The sequence below is a fragment of the Chelonoidis abingdonii genome, chromosome 1 (assembly GCF_003597395.2).
Source record: "Chelonoidis abingdonii isolate Lonesome George chromosome 1, CheloAbing_2.0, whole genome shotgun sequence".
Classification (NCBI taxonomy): domain Eukaryota; kingdom Metazoa; phylum Chordata; order Testudines; family Testudinidae; genus Chelonoidis; species Chelonoidis abingdonii.
The window spans coordinates 263838126-263862213 of NC_133769.1; the positions used below are offsets into that span (position 1 = coordinate 263838126).

The 24088-nt window shown below is 39.9% G+C and overlaps 1 protein-coding gene across 2 annotated transcripts in view; it reads right to left on the bottom strand.

Moving 5' to 3' along the window:
• The window catches only part of MYO16 (myosin XVI), a 650995-nt gene that overhangs the window by 352021 nt on the left and 274886 nt on the right, over positions 1-24088 (bottom strand). For both annotated transcript variants that reach the window (XM_075061501.1, XM_075061500.1), the window contains exons 6-7: positions 19755-19879; positions 10976-11101 (exon numbers count right to left, since the gene is read on the bottom strand). In XM_075061501.1, coding sequence (XP_074917602.1) covers positions 10976-11101; positions 19755-19879 — 251 coding nt within the window. The remainder of the gene's footprint in view (positions 1-10975; positions 11102-19754; positions 19880-24088) is intronic.

The following is a 24088-nucleotide window of genomic DNA, read 5'->3' on the forward strand; positions in this document are numbered from 1 at the left end:
CATTATGATGTATCATAATGACTTCACGGTTTTGTCAGTAAAACCGACATGGATTGTGCAATAGCGTCAATAAATGTCACTTACCTAGTTATACCTTACATTTTTTTTGCCACTTTTAGGGGCCCCCTTCCTTGCGAGGCCCCTTCCGGTCAGAGGGTACAGAGGGCGCTCGCTACGCCTCTGGAGGTTAGCATGGAGTTAAACCAAATAGAATGAAACTACACTTTACAGTGAAGTAGGATGATAAATCTGTATTCATACCAAAAGTAAACATGAACAGGTAGTACAACAATCTGTACTATCAGAAGTCAGTGAAAGCGATATATTCCCTGTTGTGGCCTAAAAGAAATGTTGAATTTGATGGGTCTAAGCAGCAGTTCAATTTATGCAATTAAGCTAATTAATGAAAATTAATCAAAAAGATATTTAGGTGCAAATATACAGGAATCAATATTTAACACAGTGAAATGTGTATAGTGAATACACAAAGGGGTGGAGGGAAGTGTTTAAAGGACTGCTATTTCATTGGTAAACTTTTGAAAAAGATACACGTAGTACAAAATCAGGAATTCCCTAAAAAAGAGGAGCTAGACAAGTTACAAAATCATACAAAGTTTTCAAGCTTTCTTCTTATAAACCATGCTTGCAAGTGCACTTTGTAATGGTGTTCTCAGTAAAGTATGGAGAACTTCTATTTAACAACTGTATTATTCTAATTTAACTTCACAGAAGTGTTGCCAACTTTCACAGCTTTATTATGAGTTTCTGATATTTGGTGAGCCTCAGCTTCCGGAGTTTCATGACTATGTGTGAATCTCAGCTTGCATTTTCAAAAATAAGCATCTTTCCAGCCATAGTGGTTGCAGGGAAAAGCTTGAAAATATGAACCCTAGAGGCTCAGAAGCAAGAGGTCAAATAAAGAAAAAGACCAATAAAAAAGAAACCCATATTTATTTAATTTTCATTTATTTATTTCTTAATTCTCATGATTTTTTAGGGCCTAACTCATCATTTTTGAATGTTTGGGACTGACAATACTGCAGTAACTGGAGCCTGTTGTTATTTGCAACATCCTGATCTGTCCAAGGCGGTGGATGACTTTTATTCCTATATTCCTATGTAAAAGTGACAGCAGCTTCACACATACTGTATATACACCCACTGACAGACTGACGTACCCATGTGGTTACTTTTCTCTCTTGTTTTTTAACATTTGGACAAGCACCGTTTTAATCCATTTTATGTAGTATGTTTAGCAGTGACTATAATATATTTTACACTATTTTTCCATAAGAACATCAGACGTTCTTCAGGTATGTATGGACTTATCAGTGTCTGATACTTCTTCTCTGGAAGTTATATGCAACACACGTTTGGTGTTGCTAACAGTGATACTAGCTAAAGCTATTAACTCTTGCTTTATCAAGTGTGCATATACTATTTTATCATTTGCTTTACTTCTAAGCAAGGTGAAAAAAAGTTCTTTGTGCCATAGATTCTAAGCCACATGTAACAGGTGGGCACATTAGACTTGTTGGCATGCATTACACAATACCTCACTGTTCCTGTATCCTGACTGAAACTTGGCGAACAAAAATAGCATCTACTGACAGCTTTCACTGTAAACCGTTTGAGGGTGGTTTCATGAAACATTGCCAACAATCTGGCTTGTTAGGATTTTGGTGCCACTGTATGGAAATGCCATAGTATACAGTAACTCTTTATTGTGCATTCACCTTTTGGAGTTTAATAGTATTTAAATTTTGTTTTGTTCTACACATTCATAGAACCCTCTAATATACATAGAAAAGGCAATAGCAACAGAAGGTCTTATTCAGACTCTGATGACATTTCTTTTGCAGTAACAGGAAGCTCATGCAATATAGAGAATCTGAGATTATAGATCACCTATGGAGAGTTTTATACCTTTAATGCAACTGGGTTAATACTTCGCCTCCATGTTTTTCATATGGTTTAGTTCTGATGTTATAGTGATAAGATACTAGCTTCAAAGTCTTTTTTTTGTAATCTAGCAGCATTCATCCATTTTCAGCTCAAGATTTTTAATGAGGTTCACAGTCTTTTTAATCTTTAATCACTGTAAACATCTTCACATACAGCAGCTCATGCAATTTGCTCATTTTAAATTTTAAACCAGATGATGCTTTCTTTTCTTTCCTTTTAAGTATGGTTAACTAGCACAGTCTCTATTTTGTTAAGGCTGTAACAGAGATTGCTTTTTCACTCCCATCTGGCATGTTATCTGATATGCCTAAACATAAGACTTTGTTTAAAAAAAGAGTTATGGTTGAAAACATACTTGAGTAGAGACCAGTTATTACCCTGAAACAATATAATGCTTCCTTTACAAAAATACTATCTTCAAAAAAAGTCTGGAAAGGAACTAAAACCATCCAATTTTTTCTACTTTTTAACCCTTCATCATTCATTATCACATCAACCTACCTACACAATCTGTACATTTGTTCTCCTTAAATTTTGCAAAAATACATGCCAGAGTCAAAATAAATTACAGAATTTTTCACCCTACTGACTCATCTTTTTGTTTGTTTGATGTTTTGTTTTGTTTGTTTTTTTAGCAAGGGTCAAAAGTTTAAAGAGGGTTGGCTTGTAGGGTTCAGGGCAGGAGTCCTATGCTCCAATAGGTCATATGAGTCTCACAAAATCAAGTATCAGAGGAGTAGCTTTGTTAGTCTGGATGTGTAAAAAGCAACAAAGAGTCCTGTGGCACCTTATAGACTAACGGATGTATTGGAGCATGAGCTTTCGTGGGTGGTGCATCCGATGAAGTGGGTATTCACCCACGAAAGCTTATGCTCCAATACATCTGTTAGTTATAAGGTGCCACAGGACTCTTTGAGACAAAATCAAGGCTCCTGATCCTAATGACAAGTCTATAGGAGATATGAGAGCAGTGTGGAGAGTTATACTTGGTTGAGATGAGGGTTAGTGAAAGGTGAAGTAGAATAGAGGGGATGAGGAGAATCTTCAATGCACATGGAAAACTTTAATCCCTTTTATATCTACAGACTTGTAAGTTTTTAAGGTTGTTAATGTGGATCTGACTTTGTCTTTCGTTGACCCACTTTATGTTTCCCCCCACTTCCAAACCTTCTCTAATCCTCTGCAGCCACATGACATTAAAAAACTAGGCAATTAGGCAACAGCATGGCAGAAAAGGGATAGATAATAAGACAGAAAATATCATATTGCCTCTATATGAATCCATGGTATGCCCATATCTTGCATACTGCATGCAGATGAGGTTGCCCCATCTCCCAAAAATATATATATTGGAATTGGAAAAGCTACCGAAAAGGACAACAAAAATTATTAGGGATATGGAACAGTTTCCGTATGAGGAGAGATTAATAAGACTGGGACTTTTCAGCTTGGAAAAGAGATGACTAAAGGGGGATATGACAGAGGTCTATAAAATCATGAGTGGTGTGGAGAAGGTAAATAAAAGAAACTGTTATTTACTTCTCATAACACAAGAACTAGGGGTCATCAAATGAAATTAATAGGCAGCAGGTTTTAAACAAACAAAATCAAATATTTCTTCACATAATGCACAGTCAACCTGTGAAACTTTTTGCCAGAGGATGTTGTGAAGGTCAAGATTGTAACAGGGTTTAAAAAAGGACTAGATAAAATCATGAAGGATAAGTCCATCAAATGCTATTAGCAGTAGTTTGGAGCCAGGGCTGGCTCCAGGCCCCAGCACGCCAAGCGTGCTTGGGGCGGAAAAATGGCTAGAGCCGGCCCTGCTTGGAGCTAGTGGTTCTCTTAATCACTTTGCCTGGCATCTTCAAAGATAGAAGATGGGATAGGAGCTAGGTGGCACACCACAAACGGGACAGGATTAATAGGCCAGGAGGCAGCAGAGGGATGAAGGGGTGGAGATCATTTCACTTTTCTGAAGAAGGCAACAATACATAGGGGCTGGTTTACTGCCAGTCTGTCTTGAACCATCCTACAGCATTCAGTTCACAGAGACCACTGTGGAGAAAACTGCAGGATTCCCATACAGAGTTCTAGTCCTGAATTATTCAATTCTATGTTGTGAGGGAAAAAAATATTTAGGTCTTTGTGGACAGCATAATGAAGATATAAAAAAGATTAGAGCACAGTGGTCCAAAATATGAATTGAGCCATAGAAAATTATTCAGGATATATTCAAATGTTATATCAATTGATAGTGTTTCCTAATTTTGAACATGCAATTAAATTTAGGTCACTGGATCTAACAAAACAAAAACAGAATAGGTTTGGAAAAGATTATATAGAGATAGAAAAAAGTAATGAATGAGAGAATAGAGCCCTCCAAGTTACCCTAATCCATAATGCAGGGTGAAAACGAAATAAAAAATCTACATATTTAAAAATACTAAATATTTTTAAATAAAATGTTCAGTTAACTTGTGAAACTCATTGCTGCAGCACATTATGGAGTTAAACAGCTAGTAGGATTCAAAGAAATATTAAATTGTTTTATGAAAAAGAATAGCATTTGTAAGCACAACAGCAAGGACAGAATTTGACAGGCTGTCAATCAATGTGACATTATGATTGGATGAGGTCATGGTAAGGTACTGTAAAATTAGATGTTTTGTGAAGGTTTAAGGTTTTATTCTGAAGCATCCATCGTTGCCATTATCACAGACAGGATACGGAACGAGAAGGCCCATCTGTCCATTCTGATATGTTCTCAGAAAGCACAATGGAAAGAAGCCTTTAAGAAGAATTTCCAAGATAACAGGTCTATGTTAGTCTAATACAGGTAAAATTCAGATTGAGTTATGCAAATATTTTTCAAAAGATGAGAGAATCATAAACACAGAACATTGAGGACTTCTGTATGCACACTCAAGGATTAACTATGCATGTTATGACTACACTACCATATTTCAAAGTTTTTGTTTTTCTCATGTCTAAATTGAACTGACTCATCCATTTAGATTCTAGGCCGCTATAAAATTAGTTTATCACCCCCTGGAATGATATTGGTATTCTCATTGTAAACACAAATGGTAATAAACAGGTATCAAGCCAGAACCAAATGTGTTTGTGTACGGATCATAAAAGAGCAGTATGCTGCTCACACACAGAGATTTATCACTCACATGAGTTTTCTAAGTGAGACTTTTAAACAAAACCAACCGCTAACATGTATTACAGATCCCATTCCAAGAGGGTAGAGTTGTAAAGATTACATTATAACATTTATTCAGCTCATTCCAGCAAATGCTATTAATACATTTTATTGCTAATCATACACTAATTTCCCCTCAAAATAATTTGTAGTTGAGGCATATTAATCATGGAAGGTATTTTATGTGGGGTTGTCCTTAAACTGATATATTTCTCAAAATGTCATCAATACTCATAAAGCATCACATTACACAGAAGAAAAAACACATTTATAATAAAGCACTCAGTACAGATCACTAAATATCAGATGCATATAAATTCATACTGAGAGTAAAAGCTTTTTCAAAATATCATTATAAGAATGATTTAAAAAAAAAAACAACCACCACCTCTGATTGCTTATCCATTGGGTGAAATATTTACCTCCACATCTAACGAGACTTTCTTAACAAAGCAATTTAAAGATGATTTGCTTGTAACCTCTTAGGAACAGAACCCACACTGGGTCATTCTTATCTGTTAAGTCAAAATGGTAAGTTATCCATGGTGTTAATAAGATAATATATTCAAAGTTGTATTGTTCATTAACTATGCATGGGAAAAGTGAATGTGCTTTATTTGTTAATGGCAGTGAGTGTCAGTGCAGAATTCCTCATTTGTTGCTGTTCACAAATATCTGGGGACAGGGACCATTTTCTGTCATAGGTTCGTACAGTACTGAGTATAATGGGGTGAGACTCCTGGGTACTACCACAATAAATAATAATAATTCCTTTGGAGTTATATGTCAGAGGATTGGGGGCCTTGCAAAAAGCTAGTGCTGCAAATTGTGTGTTCTTAAAGTCAGATAATTTATTCCCCAGTTTACAAAATTCTGGAAAACCATTATGTTTGCATTTCTTTTCTTTCCAATGCCTATAAATTAAATTTCTCTGAGATGTATTTGAGCACATGTTTAGAACTAAACACTCTGCACTGTACACAGCCCAAACAAACGGGCCGTGAGCTGCAGTGGCCTATACAGGATAGAATTCTCCACCCCAGGCTGTGGGGAGGAAGTGGAGTTGGTCTCTGAATGAAGCCCACCTCCTTCCTCAGGCTTCAGAGCCCAAGCTCCAGACAGAACCTGAATGTCTACACAGCTGTTTCTAGCACTGTAGAGTGAGCCCTGCAAGCCAAAGTCTATAGACCCAGTCTCCAAGATTTGTCGCTATGGGTTTTAGAAGGTAGTGTAGATGTACCCAGGGATGCAGTAGCCATCATAGCTGCTGTGCAATGCTCTCAATACCCTGTGCAATGCTGCTGTATATGCCACCACATAGATCCAAAGGACATGCCCACTCATCTACAGGGAGCCTCTGCAGAGCACTGCTTTGTAATAAACATGTGGGTTTCCCACAACTAGCTCCTTCCCCCTGTAGCAGATTTCCACCATTTCCAGTAAGGTGATGACTTTCGGTGATCTGCACTTGGACTGCAGAGTTTGTTCTTCAGAAAGTGTTCTCATTGTTTTTTCTGCACAATATCCATTAATCTCCCGCCCCCGCCCCCCCAAGCAAATTAAGGAATCAGAAAACAGAAAACAATATAAAATGAGACAAATCAACAGTGACAAATGAGACTAATCACAATTATCACACAAAATCCTCATTCATGCCCCATTTACAAACAAATACTTGTTCAGGTGAAAAATGGCTTATTCTGAGAGAGGAAATTTGGCTATGAATTTACCCTTTCAAAAATATTCAAATATAGTGCAACCCTATGCACATAAATCCCAATGATCTTTGAACCTAAGTATCGGAAAAAACTATCCAACTACTAATACATATGGTCACAGAGTTACAAGTATAATATATCTCAGAAGTAAAGGTTAATATTTTAAATTGAAGCATTAATTAGTCTCAAGTTCACAGTTTTACCTGACTACTAATTTGCTTCTTGCCGCAAAGGATATTATTTGTTTGAACAAAGAGGGAAAAGGAGATGTTAGAAGCCATTTACATTGTGAAAATGAGAACATAAACAGTAAGGGGACATGCACTGTAAGTTAATAAGCAACAAAACTTTAATCAATGTGTAATTCTGTATAATAAATCTTCTCTCTGAATGTTTCTGGAAACTTGAAGATAGATTATATAGCAAGTGGGGGCATTAACGTAGGTGTACAATCTGTCAGATCAACTCTTTTATATATTTGTGATAAGTAATTGAATTGCATTTACAAAAATAATCCAGTCTTTGTAATTTTTTGGAACTGGTTAGGTGCTTAAAACGCAATCTGAAAATCTAGTCCAAAATGTGAAGAATACTGTAACAGAAAGTATCAGAGGGGTAGCCGTGGGGTATTCACCCACGATAGCTCACGCTCCAAAACGTCTGTTAGTCTATAAGGTGCCACAGGATTCTCTGCTGCTGTAACAGAAAGGGCTTTTTTAAATGAAATAAGCATCATAGTCTTTCCTAGCCTAGCAATTAGAAGAATGTTTTTTTTAAATAAATTGAACCCATTGTAAACAGTCTTATGTCCTAAAGAGTCAACTGTCTACCTTTCATATTTCATATTTCATCACTCATAAGCTTAGCAGTGTAAGTATATATAAATAATTGACATATCCATATCACTGAAACAGAAAAAAAGAGTATTCTGCTTCTATCAAAGACCGGATAGAGGTTGAACTATACTTGATGCACTGAATTATCTCCACTGACTTTTAGTAATACAATACTCATAACTTCTTTTCTTAGCTTTTATATAGTGCTTTATATTTTCAGTTTCTTGTACATATATTTCTTTATCAATCCTCGCAGTATTACCATACCACATGCACATAGCATTATTTACATTTTACAGGTGGGGTAGCCGAGGAAACAAGTTTCAAAAACATCCAAGAATTTCAAGTGCCCAAACTGAGAGACACTTAGGTGTCCAAAGGTTGAGATTCTAATTCTAATTGACACTTTTGAAAATTTGGTCTAAATGTCTTTGCTGATAGTCACACAATGAGTCAGTGTCAGAACCAGGATTAGAATTAAGAAGTTTCTGATTCCCAGTAGGCCACATGGATTTTTATTTATAGTTATTGAATAAACTTTATAAAAATAACAATTAGAAATGTGAACATGTCTAACCCCTGAATTATGTATGTAAGAGCATGGTTCTCTCTAACCCAAAGTGTAGGATGTGGGCATTAGAAATGGGATAAAATATAGAAAAGAAATGTGGTTTTCTAGCTATATTTCAAACCATATTCTGTCTGGCTATATCTCTGCACCTTCCCGCTTCGCCCCCGCCCCCACACCCCAGACACAGCTACTGCCAAGATTGCTCCCAGCAGAAGCAGAATAATCCGAACAGGGGTAGGTGTATAGCAGTGGACCAGGAGGATTTACACTATAAGACACAAGACACTTCCCATGAGTCCTAAATCCAGACCAGAACACCCCTCCGCATTTCAAAAAATAGAGGGCTCACTGAATGACAATTTTGGAAGCTTTGAGGAAGCCAGGTTTGGAATGCATCAATTGTGTTGCTGGTCCTCCCGTGGATCCTCCTTTGCTATGTAGCTTTGTCTTGACTAAACTCTAGTCCAAGGGTCAGCAACCTTTCAGAAGTGCTGTGCCGAGTTTTCATTTATTCACTCTAATTTAAGGTTTCATGTGCCAGTAATACATTTTAATGTTGTTAGAACGTCTCTCTCTATAAGTCTATAACACTGCTCTACAGCCAAAATGCTTCTGAAATAAAATGTAGTCAAACTTTACTAATTCTGGGTCACTGAGAACGAAATGATGCTTAAAATTGTTGATTGGCTCTGTCTAGCTGTTGGACTCCAGACTACAGCAGTGGAATCTCCTGGCAGGCGATGTTAGGTTTCCATGTTCCGTGACCGTCAAAGAGATCTTGTCCCATTCTTCTTCATGGAAGGTGATCTTGTAGCCTGCAACACAACGACGGTTGTGATGGCAGCCCTCAACATTGTTCACGATCCAGATGAGTGGAGACTGTTCATTGATTCATGAAAGACGATTCTTAAACCTGTTTTGTTGCATAATGGCAATGTTTTGCCATCAATTCCAGTTGGTCATGCAGTCCATATGAAGGAAACCTATGACAACATGAACAACTTTTGAGGTGCATAAACTATGACCACATTCAGTGCCAGCTTTGTGGTGATTTGAAGGTGTGTGCTCTCTTGCTTGGTCGCAGACTTGTTTCACAAAGTACTGCTGTTTTCTCTGCGAATGGGATAGTCATGAAAAGATTCCCACTACATCAAGAAAGATGGCCACTCCGACAGTCATTGGAGCCTGGGAGGAAATGTGTCAGCATCCACTCTGTGAGTCAAGGAGGATTTTGTTACCACCTTCACCATCAAGCTGGGTTCTGATGAAGAACTTTCTCAAGGCCATTGACAAAACACAAGCAGCTTTCAAGTACCTCCGTGGAAATTTCCAAGGGTTAAGTGAAGCTACGATAAGGAAGGTATCTTTGTTGGTCCCAGATTCGTGAACTTCTTCGAGATGAGCATTTGACCATGCACTGCATGGCAAGGAAAAACGGCATGGAAAGCCTCCAGTTAGTGGCAATAATTTTCTCGGAAACAACAAGGCAGACAACTACAGGTGTTGTGTGGAAAACCTCCTCAAGGCATACAAAAGCTTGGTTGCAACATGTCACTAAGATACATTTTGGCACTCTCCTCTAGATTTTTTCCACGAACTGCGGAGGCAGTGAGCGACGAGCACGGCGAGCGATTTCACCAGGACATTGCAACAATGGAGAAAGCATCAGGGCAAATGGAGCCTATCAATGCTTGCAGACTATGCTGGACAGTGACAGAGATGCTCCATTTAAATGAATACAAGAGACAAGCCAAGAAGCACGCAGTAGACACTGAATAGGACTAAACTATGTAATAATAGTTTTTTGTCTTTTGTTTCATAATAAATTTTCTTTATGTAACCCTTTTGCTGATTTTTTAAAGTGTTACATAACAGGACAGGTGAAATTTATCATGTAAAGCAACCGTAAACACAAGAAAAGACATAGGTTTTACAATTTATGATTAGAAAACTCTACTATCACACAATATACATAGACATAAAATGTAAAACCTTAAATATCTTAGAAACAGTAGCCAATCAGTTGTTTTAATTGTCATATTTGAATTCAGCACATCAAATACATAATAAATAGCACATTTTATCTGTGAAGCAGATGACTTCTCAAAAATTGTAGACCAGTGTAATATATAACTAAACTATTGCTGTATGTAAAGTAAATAAGGTTTTTAAAATGTTTAAGAAGCTTCATTTAAAATTAAATTAAAATACAGAGCTCCCCCCACCCGGATTGGTGGCCAGGACCCAGGCACTGACTGCCACTGAAAATCAGCTCGTGTGCCGCCTTTGGCACGCGTGCCATAGGTTGCCTATCCCTGCTCTAGTCCATGGCATCAAAGTATAATGTTTGCAACCAAATATAAAGCACAAATGTTTGTTTAGGCTTCCCCCCAAAAAAAATTCAATATAAATATAATTTTTGCTGATATTTTTTTTACTGAGGACAGCAAGTTGTCTTTAAATGGCCTATATCAGGTTAATAGTTTTATGATATTTATTTTGAAGTGATGCCTGAATTATTATATGTTTTTGTTATTTTATACTCTATTTACCTAACCAAAACTATGTTCTTCTTTAATACATTAAGATATTCCCATTTAAAAATGCTTACTACTGAAAAAGGAGGCTACAACATACACTGAAAAGACATGCAGGAAAAAAAATCAAACTTTACCTGTCCATATTTTGCAGCCAAATGCAGAGGGGTCCAGTACTGATTATCCACGACATTGGCATCAGCACCATGATCCAGGATCAGAGATGCCACATCTTTGTACCCATTTGCACAGGCTATGTGCAGCTGTGAATAATACAAAAGGAGCATATTATTTTAAAGACTTTCACAAGACATATGTGAATAGCAGGTATTTTAACTTGCCCAAAAGTTTAACTCGTGGGGAGGAAGAAATACTCTTCTTTCAAAACAGGGCAAATTATGAAAATGAGAATGCAAAACCAGTGTTTGAGAACAATATTCCAAACATTGCAGAAAACCAGTTTGATCAGGTTTTCAGTGGTTAGAAATTAAAGCAGGAAATATCAGAACAAAGGACAATTTCAGCCAATCAGCATCAACTGTTGCATTAATGATCTAGTCTGACCTAGACTCTGCTCTTATAATTTATCATTTTCATCGTTCCTTTTCTGTTCACTTCATGTTTCCTACCTTTGCCGTCAAACCTAGGCACCTGCACAGGTTCTATGCGTCCAGGCAAATTCATACCTTCCAACAGAGCTTAGTTCATGGCCTAATTTACTTTTGTCCCAGTTTTAAAATCTCAGTTGGGAGATGATAGTACTTTACTGCTCCCAATTTAATTTATTAACACGCAATGACACTAAGCTCATTGGCTTTGCAGAGGTTATGCTGGGGAAATCATAGTCACAGAACAAAGCCTCTATGATTTTATTCCACTGTATTTTTTTTTCTTTTTCTGGTCTCACCTCCCTGCATGTTTCAATGTTTAAAAGATTAGAACTGGGACTCTTGAGTAGCCAGCTCCATGATATATTAAAGAATAAAAATTATAACTGAGCTGAGCGATTGAGATGCTAGTGAAACCACTGTCATCTTGAGCAGCAAAGAGAGTATGGGATGAGGTGTTAAAGAATGGGGCAGAAGGGGAAAGATGAAGCTCAGAAAACAGCCTTACTCACTAAAGGTTAATTTTGGAAACCAGAAGTTAAACTGTACAATTTTTTGTTTCAATGCCTGGCTCCTGCATGTGTTCTGTACATTATTTTCATTACAGATGGAGAACAGCAATTAAAACAAATATGATATAAAATCAGACAAGTATATACGGACACACAAAAGCTAACCAACATGAAAGAGGCTTAGGATAATAAAAATACTAGAAATTAAATGGATGAATAGACAAAAGTGCAATAGAAGATACTGTATCACGGATAATCTGCCATTAGGGATTCCTCCTGGAAACTCAGTTTTTATGCATGGAGAATAAGAACATATATTACCATGAGCGATATACTTCAAATATCCCAAATGATTCAGGTTAGGAAATCGTCCAGATTACCAATCAGTGGTATTTGTTCTCAAGCTGATATTTTCTATGGATCCAAGCATCCACCTCTGATTCCATAAGTAAATGTCAGAGAAACCGGGGGGTTTTATCCTGGAGATGCGGGAGAGGAGTAGTACAAAATAACTGTCCTTTCCACAGCCACAAGGAATCACTTTTGCCAGACCTCCATGGAACCAGGATTCCAAAAGATTCTGTGTGAACTGGACTAAGGAGAGATGGGGAAAAACCACTGTATGTGGCCTTGTCCTCTACTGAGGCAATAGAAATTCAACTGATATCTTTTCCTGAGTTATTTCTGCCTGAAGCAACATTAAATGTGGCAGGTAGGGAAGAGGGCTGCACTCAGGATTGGAATGGCTGCCTACTGGAAAAAGGCTCCTACAGTTACCCTGTGCTAGGGATGAGTGGGCCCAGGGTAGATTCACAGAGGGGCCAACCCTTAGCAGGGCTGGGACTGGACGCTCTCTTTCCCACTTATTTCTTCTTCAGCTATGTCTATAATTTATATAGATAGTTTCCATTGAGACCATCATAGATATAGAGCTATATCAGAGCTCTTCTGTGGAAAGGTCTTCCATCAAAAAACACAGTTTTGTCAAAACGGAGGGCTTTTTGGTGGGAAAATGCCAATTTCAATGAAAAGTTTTGATTTCCCCAGGGAAAATGTGAAAACAAAAATTAAATTTTGTTTTGACATAAAATGTGGTTTTGACCTTTTGCTTAAAACAAAACAAAACAAAACTAAACTGTATGTCAAAATGTCAATTAGGAATGAAAATTGTCACTTTGAATTGGCTTAAAACTTCACTAGGGAAAACCAACACTTTTTGACTGAAACATTTTAAACAAAGATTTTTCATTTTGCCAATCCACATGCTTTTTCTCTACGTACATGCACACACATATTTATATTCATACATATGTATATATAGGTGGCTTGAGTTACTCCTTGGGAGCCCTACCAATGCAGGCTGCCAGAGATGTGACAAATCAGGAAGTAAAATATTTGGATAATGAATGTGCAGAACTACACATTATTTCCTAATGTACTGCGGTTTGCCTGGCACTCATAGTGCCTTTTTCCAGACTTGCAGTTTTCACATTGCTGCTGAGAAGTGTGGACTGAATATTTAAAAGAAAGTTATATCACTCCTGGGATGCTGTTATACTAGGCTGCTCTGATAAATTGGCTATGGTTTAGATACAGACTGTCATCCTAATGATAGGTTTATCTCCTTGGTACACCTAACTGTTATGGAAGAGGGAATTTATTTGTGCCCAGCTTCTAAGTATGACTGACTTTACAACTCCAGGCACGGAAACCGTTCAGTGAACATAAAATGTATTCAGTTCCTTATAAACAGAAAAAAATGAGAGTGTGGGAAACAACAGCATTACAAAAAAAAAAGACTTGCTGCAATCTTATTAATTCACATCTTGTAAAAGCTTTTTAGTTTTCCCTTGCATTTCAAACCATTTACGTCTCAGCCATGAAATACAGAGACTCTGGATCATATCACCATGAAACAGGCTTCCTTTTGCAAGCCAGAAATGGGATCTTTGCAATTGTCTCTGTATAGATAGGTTTATCAGGTACAGCAAGAAGCCCATTGCCAGAATCTTTTGACACAGACTGGCTGACTCCATATTAATGAACGGGGAGGAAATCAGTCTAACACAGTCTGTTGCTGAAACGTGCCTTTTAGATATTTTATCTCCCAGATCACAAAACAAAGGCTTTGCATAACATAAATCCCCAACAAAAGAAAAAATAGTCCACTCTATATCTATTTGCTGTCAGACAACAAATGCAGTTCAGAAATCAAAGTCCAAATAAACAACATTCAAACACAAATATCCCTGTGATGGGGCAGCTGGGTGCACTGGGATGTAAAAGGTTAAAGCCACCTGGGGAGGCTGTGTGGGAGGCAGCCAATAAGGAAAAGGCTTGTAGTGCCAGCTAATTAGGGAAAGGTTTGTTGGAGGAGCCAATCAGGGCCAGGCTGGCCCCTATAAGAAAGGGCTGCTGAGCAAAGCAAAAGCAGTCACTCCCTGGAGTCTGTGGGAGGAGGACTGGCTGCTTAGAGGGCTGGAGCACTGTATACAGAGCAGTGCTGGGCAGGGTCAACAGAACAGAAGAAAGCTCCAGGCTGATGGCTGCCAAACTGAGGCCCTGATACAAAAGCAGAAGAGAAGTTCTGAGGAAGTGGCCTGGTAAGGAGATGGTAGAGTTGGAGGAGGGGCCGCACATGGCGACCAGCTACAGGGTCCTTGGGTTAGGGCCTGGAGTAGCCGGTGGGCCTGGACTTCTCCCTGCCACCACCCTTAGCCCCAGTGGCCATTGAGGGAAGTGGCCAATGCATGGATTGCAGTCTGCCACTGAGATGAGTGGCTAGAACTACAACTCTAGATTGCCACTGAGGCAGGGCTGGCTTTAGCAAGTGCGGGGCCCAATTCAAACAGTTTTGATGGGGCCCTGGCAGGGATGACTAAAAAAAAAAAAAACACATAAAAAAAATATGTGGGGCTTGTACTTGCCGGGCAGTGCTTCTAGTTTTCAGCGGCAGGTCCTTCACTCGCTCTGGGTCTTCAGCGGCACTGAAGGACCTGCAGCTGAAGTGCTGCTGAAGACCCGGAGCAAGTGAAGGACCTGCCGCCAAAGTGCCGCCGAAGACCCGGAGCAGCATCAGGTGAGTAAAAATTTAAAAGGAGCCTCTAGCCAGGGAAGGGATTCTCGACCACTTCCCCGCCCCCCCTCCCCCCCGCCGCCAGGCGGCCCTGCCACTGAGCGCAGGGCCCAATTTGGGGGAATTGGTGGAACTGGCCTAAAGCCGGCCCTGCACTGAGGCAAGTGGTTAGACTGAGGATTGTTGATCCCCCGGAAAGGGGGAAAGAACTGAGTGGTGCACAGTCAGAGGGCTGTGTCCATAAGAGAATAACGTGGGCTGGGGAGCGATGGAGAGATGCAGAGACAGGAGTGATGACAGGTGAGACAACACCTGACAAGAGTGCACTGACAACCCTGAGCTAATTCCCAGGACAGCCAATAGGAAGTGCCGCGGTGGTGAGTCAAACACCGTCACAACCCCGTTTTGCCATGTTTCAAGAGCCAGTCAGATTCCAGTTTGTGCAATAAACTAAAAGATGGATTCTCTAAACATTCTCTTCTTATAGTACATATTCTTCATAATAAAATGGAGGTTATTCACTGTAACTGGAGGTACTTCAAGATGTGTGGTATCTATCTGTATTCTACACATGGGTATGCATCCATGCCATGCGCCCAAACCCAGAAGTTCTTCAAAGTAGTGTCTGTTGACCCACATGTGCGCAGTAGCTTCTCTTGTGTTCCTGACAGGGGGTATAATAGGTAGTGTGGGTCAACACCTCTCCATTTCCCCTTCTTACTGCAATCCTACAGGATCCGGAACAAAGGGGAAGAAGGGTGGGTAGTGGAATACAGATGGGGACCACACATCTTCAAAAACCTCCAGTTCCAGTATGTAACTTCCATTTCTAATTTGAGTGCTGGTCCCCATGCGTATTCCACAAGTGAGTGATTAGCTGGCAGTGTTCAGAGTGTGGGAGGGTGCGAGGAAGCTGGTAGCAGAGATGCTTATAGTACAGCCACTCCTTTAGCCTGCAGCTTGAGTGAGAGAGTAATGTAATGTGAAGGTGTGGACAGAACTCCAAGTTGCCACTCTGCAGATGTCCTGTAGCGGAACATCCTATAAGGATGCCATGGAGGCCACTTGTGCTCACGTGGAGTGAGCTGTAATAGCCCCAGAAGGGGAAAGGTGACCAGGGGGAACTCCCCACCCTGTAAGGGAGGTGTCTATCAAAAGAGTGGCCTTCAGTATGGGAGGATTGAAAGGAGTTCCTATCATGACCTTGTGTGGGTTGGATCACCATATAAGGAAGATGAGAACTCCAGTAGGAACAGTGACACTGGAGTCGATGTGATCTCTGCTTGGTTGGTAGATCGAGCGGAGCCAAGCTTGCAGACATCTCAAGTGGAGTCTGACTAATGGTGTCCTGTAGCTGCATGTAGCCATGTGGCCTGGTAGAGAAAGACACTTGTGTATCATAGTTTGTGTTCTGCATGTAATATGTGACATCAAGTTGCTCATTGCATAAAACTTGTCTGTGGGGAAAAATGCTCTCATGGACACTAAGTCCAGTATCACCCCTATAAAATTTATTGTCTTTCAGGAGTACAAAACAGACTTTTCTTTGTTTATGCAACCTCTTAAGGTGGTAAGAAGGTGCCAAAGAAACTTTATTTCTAACATGACTTCCTGACAAGAACAGTCTACAAGGAGACAATTGTCCAGCTATAGGAACACCATATATCCCCTGTGTCATATTTGAGCAGCTACCAGGGTAAACACTTTAATTAATATCTTGGATGCTATAGCCAGTCCAAAGGGAAGAACAGAAAACTGGCAGTGCTCTTGACCAACCATGAAGTGGAGGAATTTCCTGTGATATGGGTGAATATCTATATGAAAATATGTGCTCATCATGTCGAGAGCTGTGAGCCACATTCCTTCCTGCAGGAAGACCGTTATAGATGCTAGCATAATCATCCTAAATTTCAGCTTTCAAATACAGATGTTGAGTTGCCACAGGTCCAGGATAGGTCTCCACCCTCTGTCTTTTTGGGGGATTAGGAAGTATGGGGAATAGAATGCTCTCCTTTGGTATTCAGGCAGGATGTATTCTAGCACTCTTTAGTGAAAGAGGAATTCCTCCTCTTGTTGAAGAATTAGTTGATGAGAGTGGTTTCCAGAGGGTGATCAGAGAGGTGGCTTGTGAGGAGGATAGGAAAGAAACTCTACCGAGTATCACTGATGCATAATCTGCAGAATCCAACTGTCCATGGTGATCTTGTTGAAGTGTGGGCAAAGAGAGTAAGATGGCCTCCAAAGATGACAGGGGAAGGAGTAGGTAGCATCTGTGGTGGTGCCTCTGCCTCAACCTTTATCTCAAAATTGGCCCTGGGCCTGCAGCTGTGAGTAGTCAGAATATGTGGCAGTCCAAGGAACTGGGAAAGGGGACTTCTTAGTCCTTTGCTATTTACGTGGAGGCTTGGATGGATGCTGGTAACATGGAGCATGTGAAGGGGCTGCCTGTGACCTAAAGAACTGTCTCTGGTGTCTCCTCCTGGGGGCTGGAATGGAAATCCCTATGGATCACAGTATGGCTCATGAGTCCTTTAGAGAGCAAAGAGACTCATCTGTCTTCTTGTTAAGGAGATTGGACACATTGAAAGGAAGGTCTTGAATGATGTTTTGAACTTCTCTAGGAAAGCATGACAATTGGAGTCAGGAGTCCCTTCATATGATGAATCCTGTGGCCAGACTTCTAGATGCCGTATCTGTGGAGTCCTAATGAGCTACCTTCACCACCAATCCTCCCTTGTCTATAAAGACTGGAATTGGGCTAAGCCTTTCATGGGGAGTTTATCTTTGAAGTCTGCAAGGCTGCTGTAGGTATTAAAATTGTATTTAGCTAGTAGAGATTGGTAACTATGTATGCAAAATTGCAGACATGAGGAAGAGAATACCTTCCTCCCAAGAAAGCCTAGTCTCTTTTGGTCCTTTTCTGTAGGGGTGGATTTCTGGTAGTGCAACCAACTTCTTTTCGTGGCTGCATATTACTAGACAGTTAGGGCCAGGGTGGGGGAAAAACGGAATTCAGCTCATTTAGGAGGAACAAAATAATGCTGCTTTGGTGTAGGGACACATGATGCTAGTGTGTGCCAAACTGTTCTGGCCAGTTCCAAGATAGCCTCGTTAATTGGAAGGGCTATTTTGGTCAGTCCTTGTGGCTGTAAAATGTCCAAGAGTTGGGGGTTCTGAACCTCTTCCAGCGGGATCTGTAAATCATCAGCGACAGGCTAACTGCATTATCTAGAGAAGACAGAGAAGCCCCCATTGGAACTGGCAGTACCAGCTCTGGCTCTTCTTCTTCTTTGTACACCATTAGAACCAGATGATGAGAGGTGGGAGGAGAGGAATGGTTCCCGAGAGGGATCCATGCACGTGCCCTGGAAGGGCCCTTGGGGTCAAGGACTCCAGTAGGGCCAGAAAAAGAGAATCTGTACCACCTCTCTATGGAGGGTTCTTATCCAGAGGGATGATAAGCATAGCCTCTTGACTGTCTATCAGGACTCCTGGGCCTTCTTGGAGATACTATCTCCTCAGTTCCTTCACTTAGGATGGTTCAGTCAGTAGCAGTGGTACCATCAGTACCAGAGTGTTCTACCCTGTGAGAAAAGCTGCTCCTGGGACATTAAAAATGGTTCCTCCAGAGGGGTAAAGATATCTCTCAAAAGTGAAGGGCCCAAAAGGAGTGGGGACAGCAGATAGGGGAGAAATATATCCTCTGGTGTTACAAAAGTCTCAGTGCTGCCCAGAGTCTGAGGAGTTCCCGTGGGAGCACCAGAAGGATTCAGCTCATTCATCACAGTCGGTTGTACTTTAGCTAAATGAGGTGTTACGGATCGGTGCTTCCTAACCTGCACTGGAAGATGGGATCAGCAAGAGCCTATTGTTACACTTTGGTCCCGCTGACACTGTCTTATACCTTGCCCTTGAGCCTGAAGGTCTTTGGTGCCTGTTCCATTGGAGCCATACATGACATCTCGACCGACATGGACCAGCTTGGGGAGGAAATGCATTTTTTTATGGACAGTCCTTTGCGGGGATCTGTCCTTGCATCCATGAGAGTGCCCTCTTCTCTCATGGGGAGCCCTGTGCAAGGAGTCTTTAGGCTTCGGTGGCAGAGACTCCACTCCAAGGTTCGTGCTTGGAGGGGTGTTGCTAGTCGGCTGAGTCCAGTGTATGGGGCTTTAGCTCAGCCAGAAGTTATGGGTCAACCAGAAGCTAATCACTGGGTGAAATTCTAGGGCCTGTGTTATGCAGAAGGTCATATAATCATGGCTTGAAAATCTGTGCACTACCATGTTTTTCTGACTGTGATTTTTTAAAGTTCCTATCACTCAAATGTCCAAGGGCTCATATAGATGCATATCTACAGTGTACATGAAGTTTTCAAAACTATGACTGAGTAAGAAACATGTAGTTATGAAATAGATGTAATAATAACCTACTTTAAAATGCCAAATATCTATCGTACAAACCAGTAACTAGATCCTACTTTATGTAGAGTGTAGGCACACTGATTTCCATGGGGCTCTGCACAGACACACAAGTGGGGCCATCGTTCCTCATCCTGCAACTCTCTTTATAGGCAGACCCTTCTACCTGCACAGAGCCCCACTGAAGCCCAAAGCCTTAGACCCCAACTTGCAAATATTTATGCATTTCTTTGGGACTACCCATGTAAGAAAAGTGAAGCAAATGCACGTTCACAGGATTCGGATCTGAATCAACAGCTTACCAGTGTAACCCCTTTATCATTCTTCTGATTCACATTCCCTCCAGCCAATATAAGTTGTTTAACATCTGCAAGCATTGTCATAGGTCTCTGAATCTTCATCTGGCGCAGTGAGTTCAGATCCACACCTGTGCAGAAGAAAATAAAACATTTAAAGAAAAAAGGCTAAAATCTTCCATTTTACTCAGACCTTCACCTACAAATGCTTGTTTTGTTTTGGTCTTTTGATTGGTAGGCACTGAATGAACAGGATGAAGGGCAGGTCTAAATGTTCACTTACAAATGCCTGAGTTGTACAATGTCAGAAGATTATTCTTCAAGTGCATGGGCCTGAGTCTTCACATCAATGTAAATCAGGAATAATGCCACTAACGACCATGAAGTTGGTAAGGTGTAAAATTAGTGCAAATGAGAGGAGAATTAGGCCTGATTTCTGCCCTGAAGAGCTTTCAGTAGGAAAAGGGCAAAACTAGGGTGGTGAAAGAAGTGTGTGACAAGACCCTGTCATTTTGGCGCATCCGGCTCAAAAGTGAGGGGAAAAGAACAGTGGGTTTAGACCTCTAAGAGATCCTTTAGAATATCATACAGGATCAGTTGCTAGCTGAACCAATAAAAATTGGTCCCCCAGTGGCTTGAAGGGTCAGGAGTGGGCAAAAGCCAATCAGGCCCAGCATGCAAGGTAAAAATGGCTGTCTGCTGCCTTCCTCCAGGGGGCAGTTCTGGGGAAGCTGGGAGAAGGGAGGAAGGATCTTCATCTTAACCCTGTCTCATCAGGACCTAACACTGACTACCCCTTTTGACAGAGTCAGCAAAATACTGTTTTGTTCATATTGCAGAACTTCATGCCCAGATGGCCATCCCAAGTTGGGTATCAGTTTGCCTGATGTAAAATGAAAGGGAACTAGCTTTATGAGACACTCCACTGGTTCAGGTGAATCCATGACAAGGTACAACAAAACTGTTCAGTGATGAAGTTGGCAATTAGTTACATTTTGATAATACAATATTCAATCAAGATACCAGGTCTGATTCTCCACAGCTCTGCACCCTGTATGGTCATTTATAAAATAAAATATGAAATGAGCATAAAATGTTACTCTTCTGACAAGGTAACATTTTAACCCAATTTGAAAGGGTGTAAATGGCTATACTACATGCAAGGCTGGCGTGAATCAGGCCCATTATTTCTTCCTACCATCCTGATCCACAGGCTGTCTCATGTTCTAAGTTTTATTTGCATGCAGATATTCAAATAGTTCCAAATCAGGTGTGGAGTGCTAGGAGTGTTAATATTAAAAGCCACATTCACTAATTCATACGTTTATACATTTTTCTCTCCTCACAGCCACTGCAGGACAGTACTGGTAAAAAGAAATACAAAACTCAACTGAAGAAAATTAGACTGCTGTACTGGGAAAATAAATTTCATATGTGGGCAAATCCTGTCATCCTACATCAATATAACTCCCAGTAAAAAATGAAGACATTAGCTTCTGTTTTGTTTTCAATGTTTATGAAATGTACAAAAATAAATTGCCTATCCTTCTTTCCTTACTCACTTAAATAGCCCCATTGAACTCAGCTGGGCCTCAAACTTGCCCTCATGGATAGTTGCTTATGGATGAGGGCCCTGGACTACTCATGAAAGTCAAAGATTTGACACAAAGGTATGAGCAATTGTAACTGTGGGACTCGGCACATGTACTATTATTTTATTAGCATTTGGAAATACTGCTCCAAGTAAGAATCTTTAACCATATTCTTTTCATATCTCCATTTTAAAGAGGTTTATGCTGCTGCTATTTTAATTCACATGGGCCTCAAGCTTGATATGAAGGACATCAGCACAACTGCCATGTTTTCCTGTACAAAATTTGATATTATTTGATAAGATATAATTATCTTCATAATCAGAGTTATTGATAGTTAATAAATGGTTTATGCATGCACTCCTTTTAATTCTAAAAGTGAAGCATGAATTTTCACGTGTAGAATGTAACAGTGTTGTTTGTGGTACTGTATTTTGGCTGTTGCAGCATCTCACTGACTGAAAAGAATGGGATAAATCGGTTAAGTGATGTCTGACATACAGTTTAACACCTAGAGACAAATCATACCAATCTTATTGCAAGTAGTCCCATGGCAGTCAATGAGACTATTTTTGCATAAGTAAGGTCAGAGGAATTTGGTTCCTTAATGGTGATATTGTGCCAATGAAGAGCAATATGTGCTTACGTCCTATTGACTGACAGTTGTAGACAAGAATGCACTTTTAATTTCATACAGTAGTCAATACAGAATCTATGATCAGAGGGGTAGCCGTGTTAGTCTGGATCTGTAAAAGCAGCAGAGAATCCTGTGGCACCTGTGTCTGACGAAGTGGGTATTCACCCACGAAAGCTCACACTCCAAAACGTCTGTTAGTCTATAAGGTGCCACAGGACTCTCTGCTGCTTTTACAGAATCTATGCATTCTTTCTGTCAAAACAGGGGGGTTTCCTCTATGTACAGATTTGCATTTCACAATCACAGATTAAAAGACCTCAATACAATGTGCAGGTACACTCATATCCTATGTACTGTCAATTCCACTTCCTCTTCCCTCTTGCTCTCACCTTTCTCCATCTTGTCTTTTAACAATAGTGACAGATTGTTGTTCATCACCCAAACCACCTTCTTATCCCAATGACTTGACTCTTTAATAAGCACTGAGGCTTAAATAGCCAAACTTTTGTGGGGCCTAAATAAAGTCCAGACCACCAGTCATGTCACCTCATGGCATTCACTTCGAATGTTTTTCCCTGTAGTTCAACACCCATGTAGATACGCAGACTGAAAGACGTTAGAGATGAGGGGTGAAACATGAGTGACAGTGACAATGCTTTTTTATTGCAACTGATCTGTAGTGCAGAGTAATTGTGAAAATTTTTCACATCTAATAGGATTGAAATATTTACTACTGAAATTTGAATTTGTCATTTGTTTCCTCTTCTGTTACACCTGCAAACAATTATGATAAAAAGTCTATTTCAGAAGGTTGTAATGGTTATGTGCCTCTCAAGCCCCAATAAAAGTAGTAATACCAATATAACAAATGTAGCAATAGATAAACAAATACATATATATATCTGCCACTCCACTACCATCAATGCTTCTGGCCCCCAGACAAAAATATTAAGACAGTAATGTTTAGTCACTATAATGCCTCAATGTCTTGCCTTATATAATGTTCAGTAAGCACTAAAGTTAGGGTTGGTGAAAAGTCAGGTTTTTTGTTTTTACAAGTACTCAGGTTAGCTAAGTCTCCTCAGCCTTTGGAAAAACCTAGTTCACACTTGGCATACTGGGAGACTCACCACATGCATTAACATGCTCACTCCCCATACTAATAATGTAATACCTTATCCTTATACCTCATAGGGCATGCTTTGAATAATCTTGTATGTTTCAAAAGGGTCCTTGGAAGCATCTTGTGGCTGCAATTTTAACAGTACTCTGGCAGAGGGAGGAAGCAGGAAAATACACTCACCAACTATACATATTCTAAAAGAGACTCTGTGACAGACTGTATGTACTTCTATGCTCATCCCTTTTATAAAACAATGATAAATTTTGTAATATGTATGCCTTCTGAGGTATCATTTGAAAACTCATAATCTGCTGAACATTGTTGTCCTAGTAAATTATGTGTGGCAATATTGTATGAAAAGTTATAGAATTCCACTGCATAACTTTGTAACCTGTGGACAATTTTAATTCTGGAATTTTCTAACTTTGGAGTGCTTGATTTTTTGCAATCTTAAGATTCTTTTAATATAGTTTTCTGTTTGTATTATATTTTATACACACATCTGCTATTTTTTATTATATGCTAAGTGCCAGCTAGCTCCGTCTGCCCCTGAAGTCATAATTTATTTGCATCAGAATCCAACGAGGCAAGTCTTGAGGGGAGACTTGTAGGAGGGGAAGAGGTACATAGTTGTTTCTGTAAGAAACTGGAGAGGTGCAAAGATGGGTTGATGTAGTCAGAGTAACGGGCAAGGAAGATTATTTTAATTTCCCCACATGCTTAGAATAGGATATGTGTGGCTGAGCTCTGCATTGTGGTTTGGCTTACAATACCCCTTATTATTTGCTCTTCACAAATGGATTTTTGTTCACATAAATATTTGAGGAACGGCTGTTCTTAATTTAAATACTGGACCTTACATATATACAAAGGAATCCACATGTGCAGTGTATCTTGTATTCATTATTCACTAATCAATAAACATTATCTTGTCTGAGAAATTTTTCATCTAATCAAAGAGCAGAAACAATACCATGTGACTTAGGTA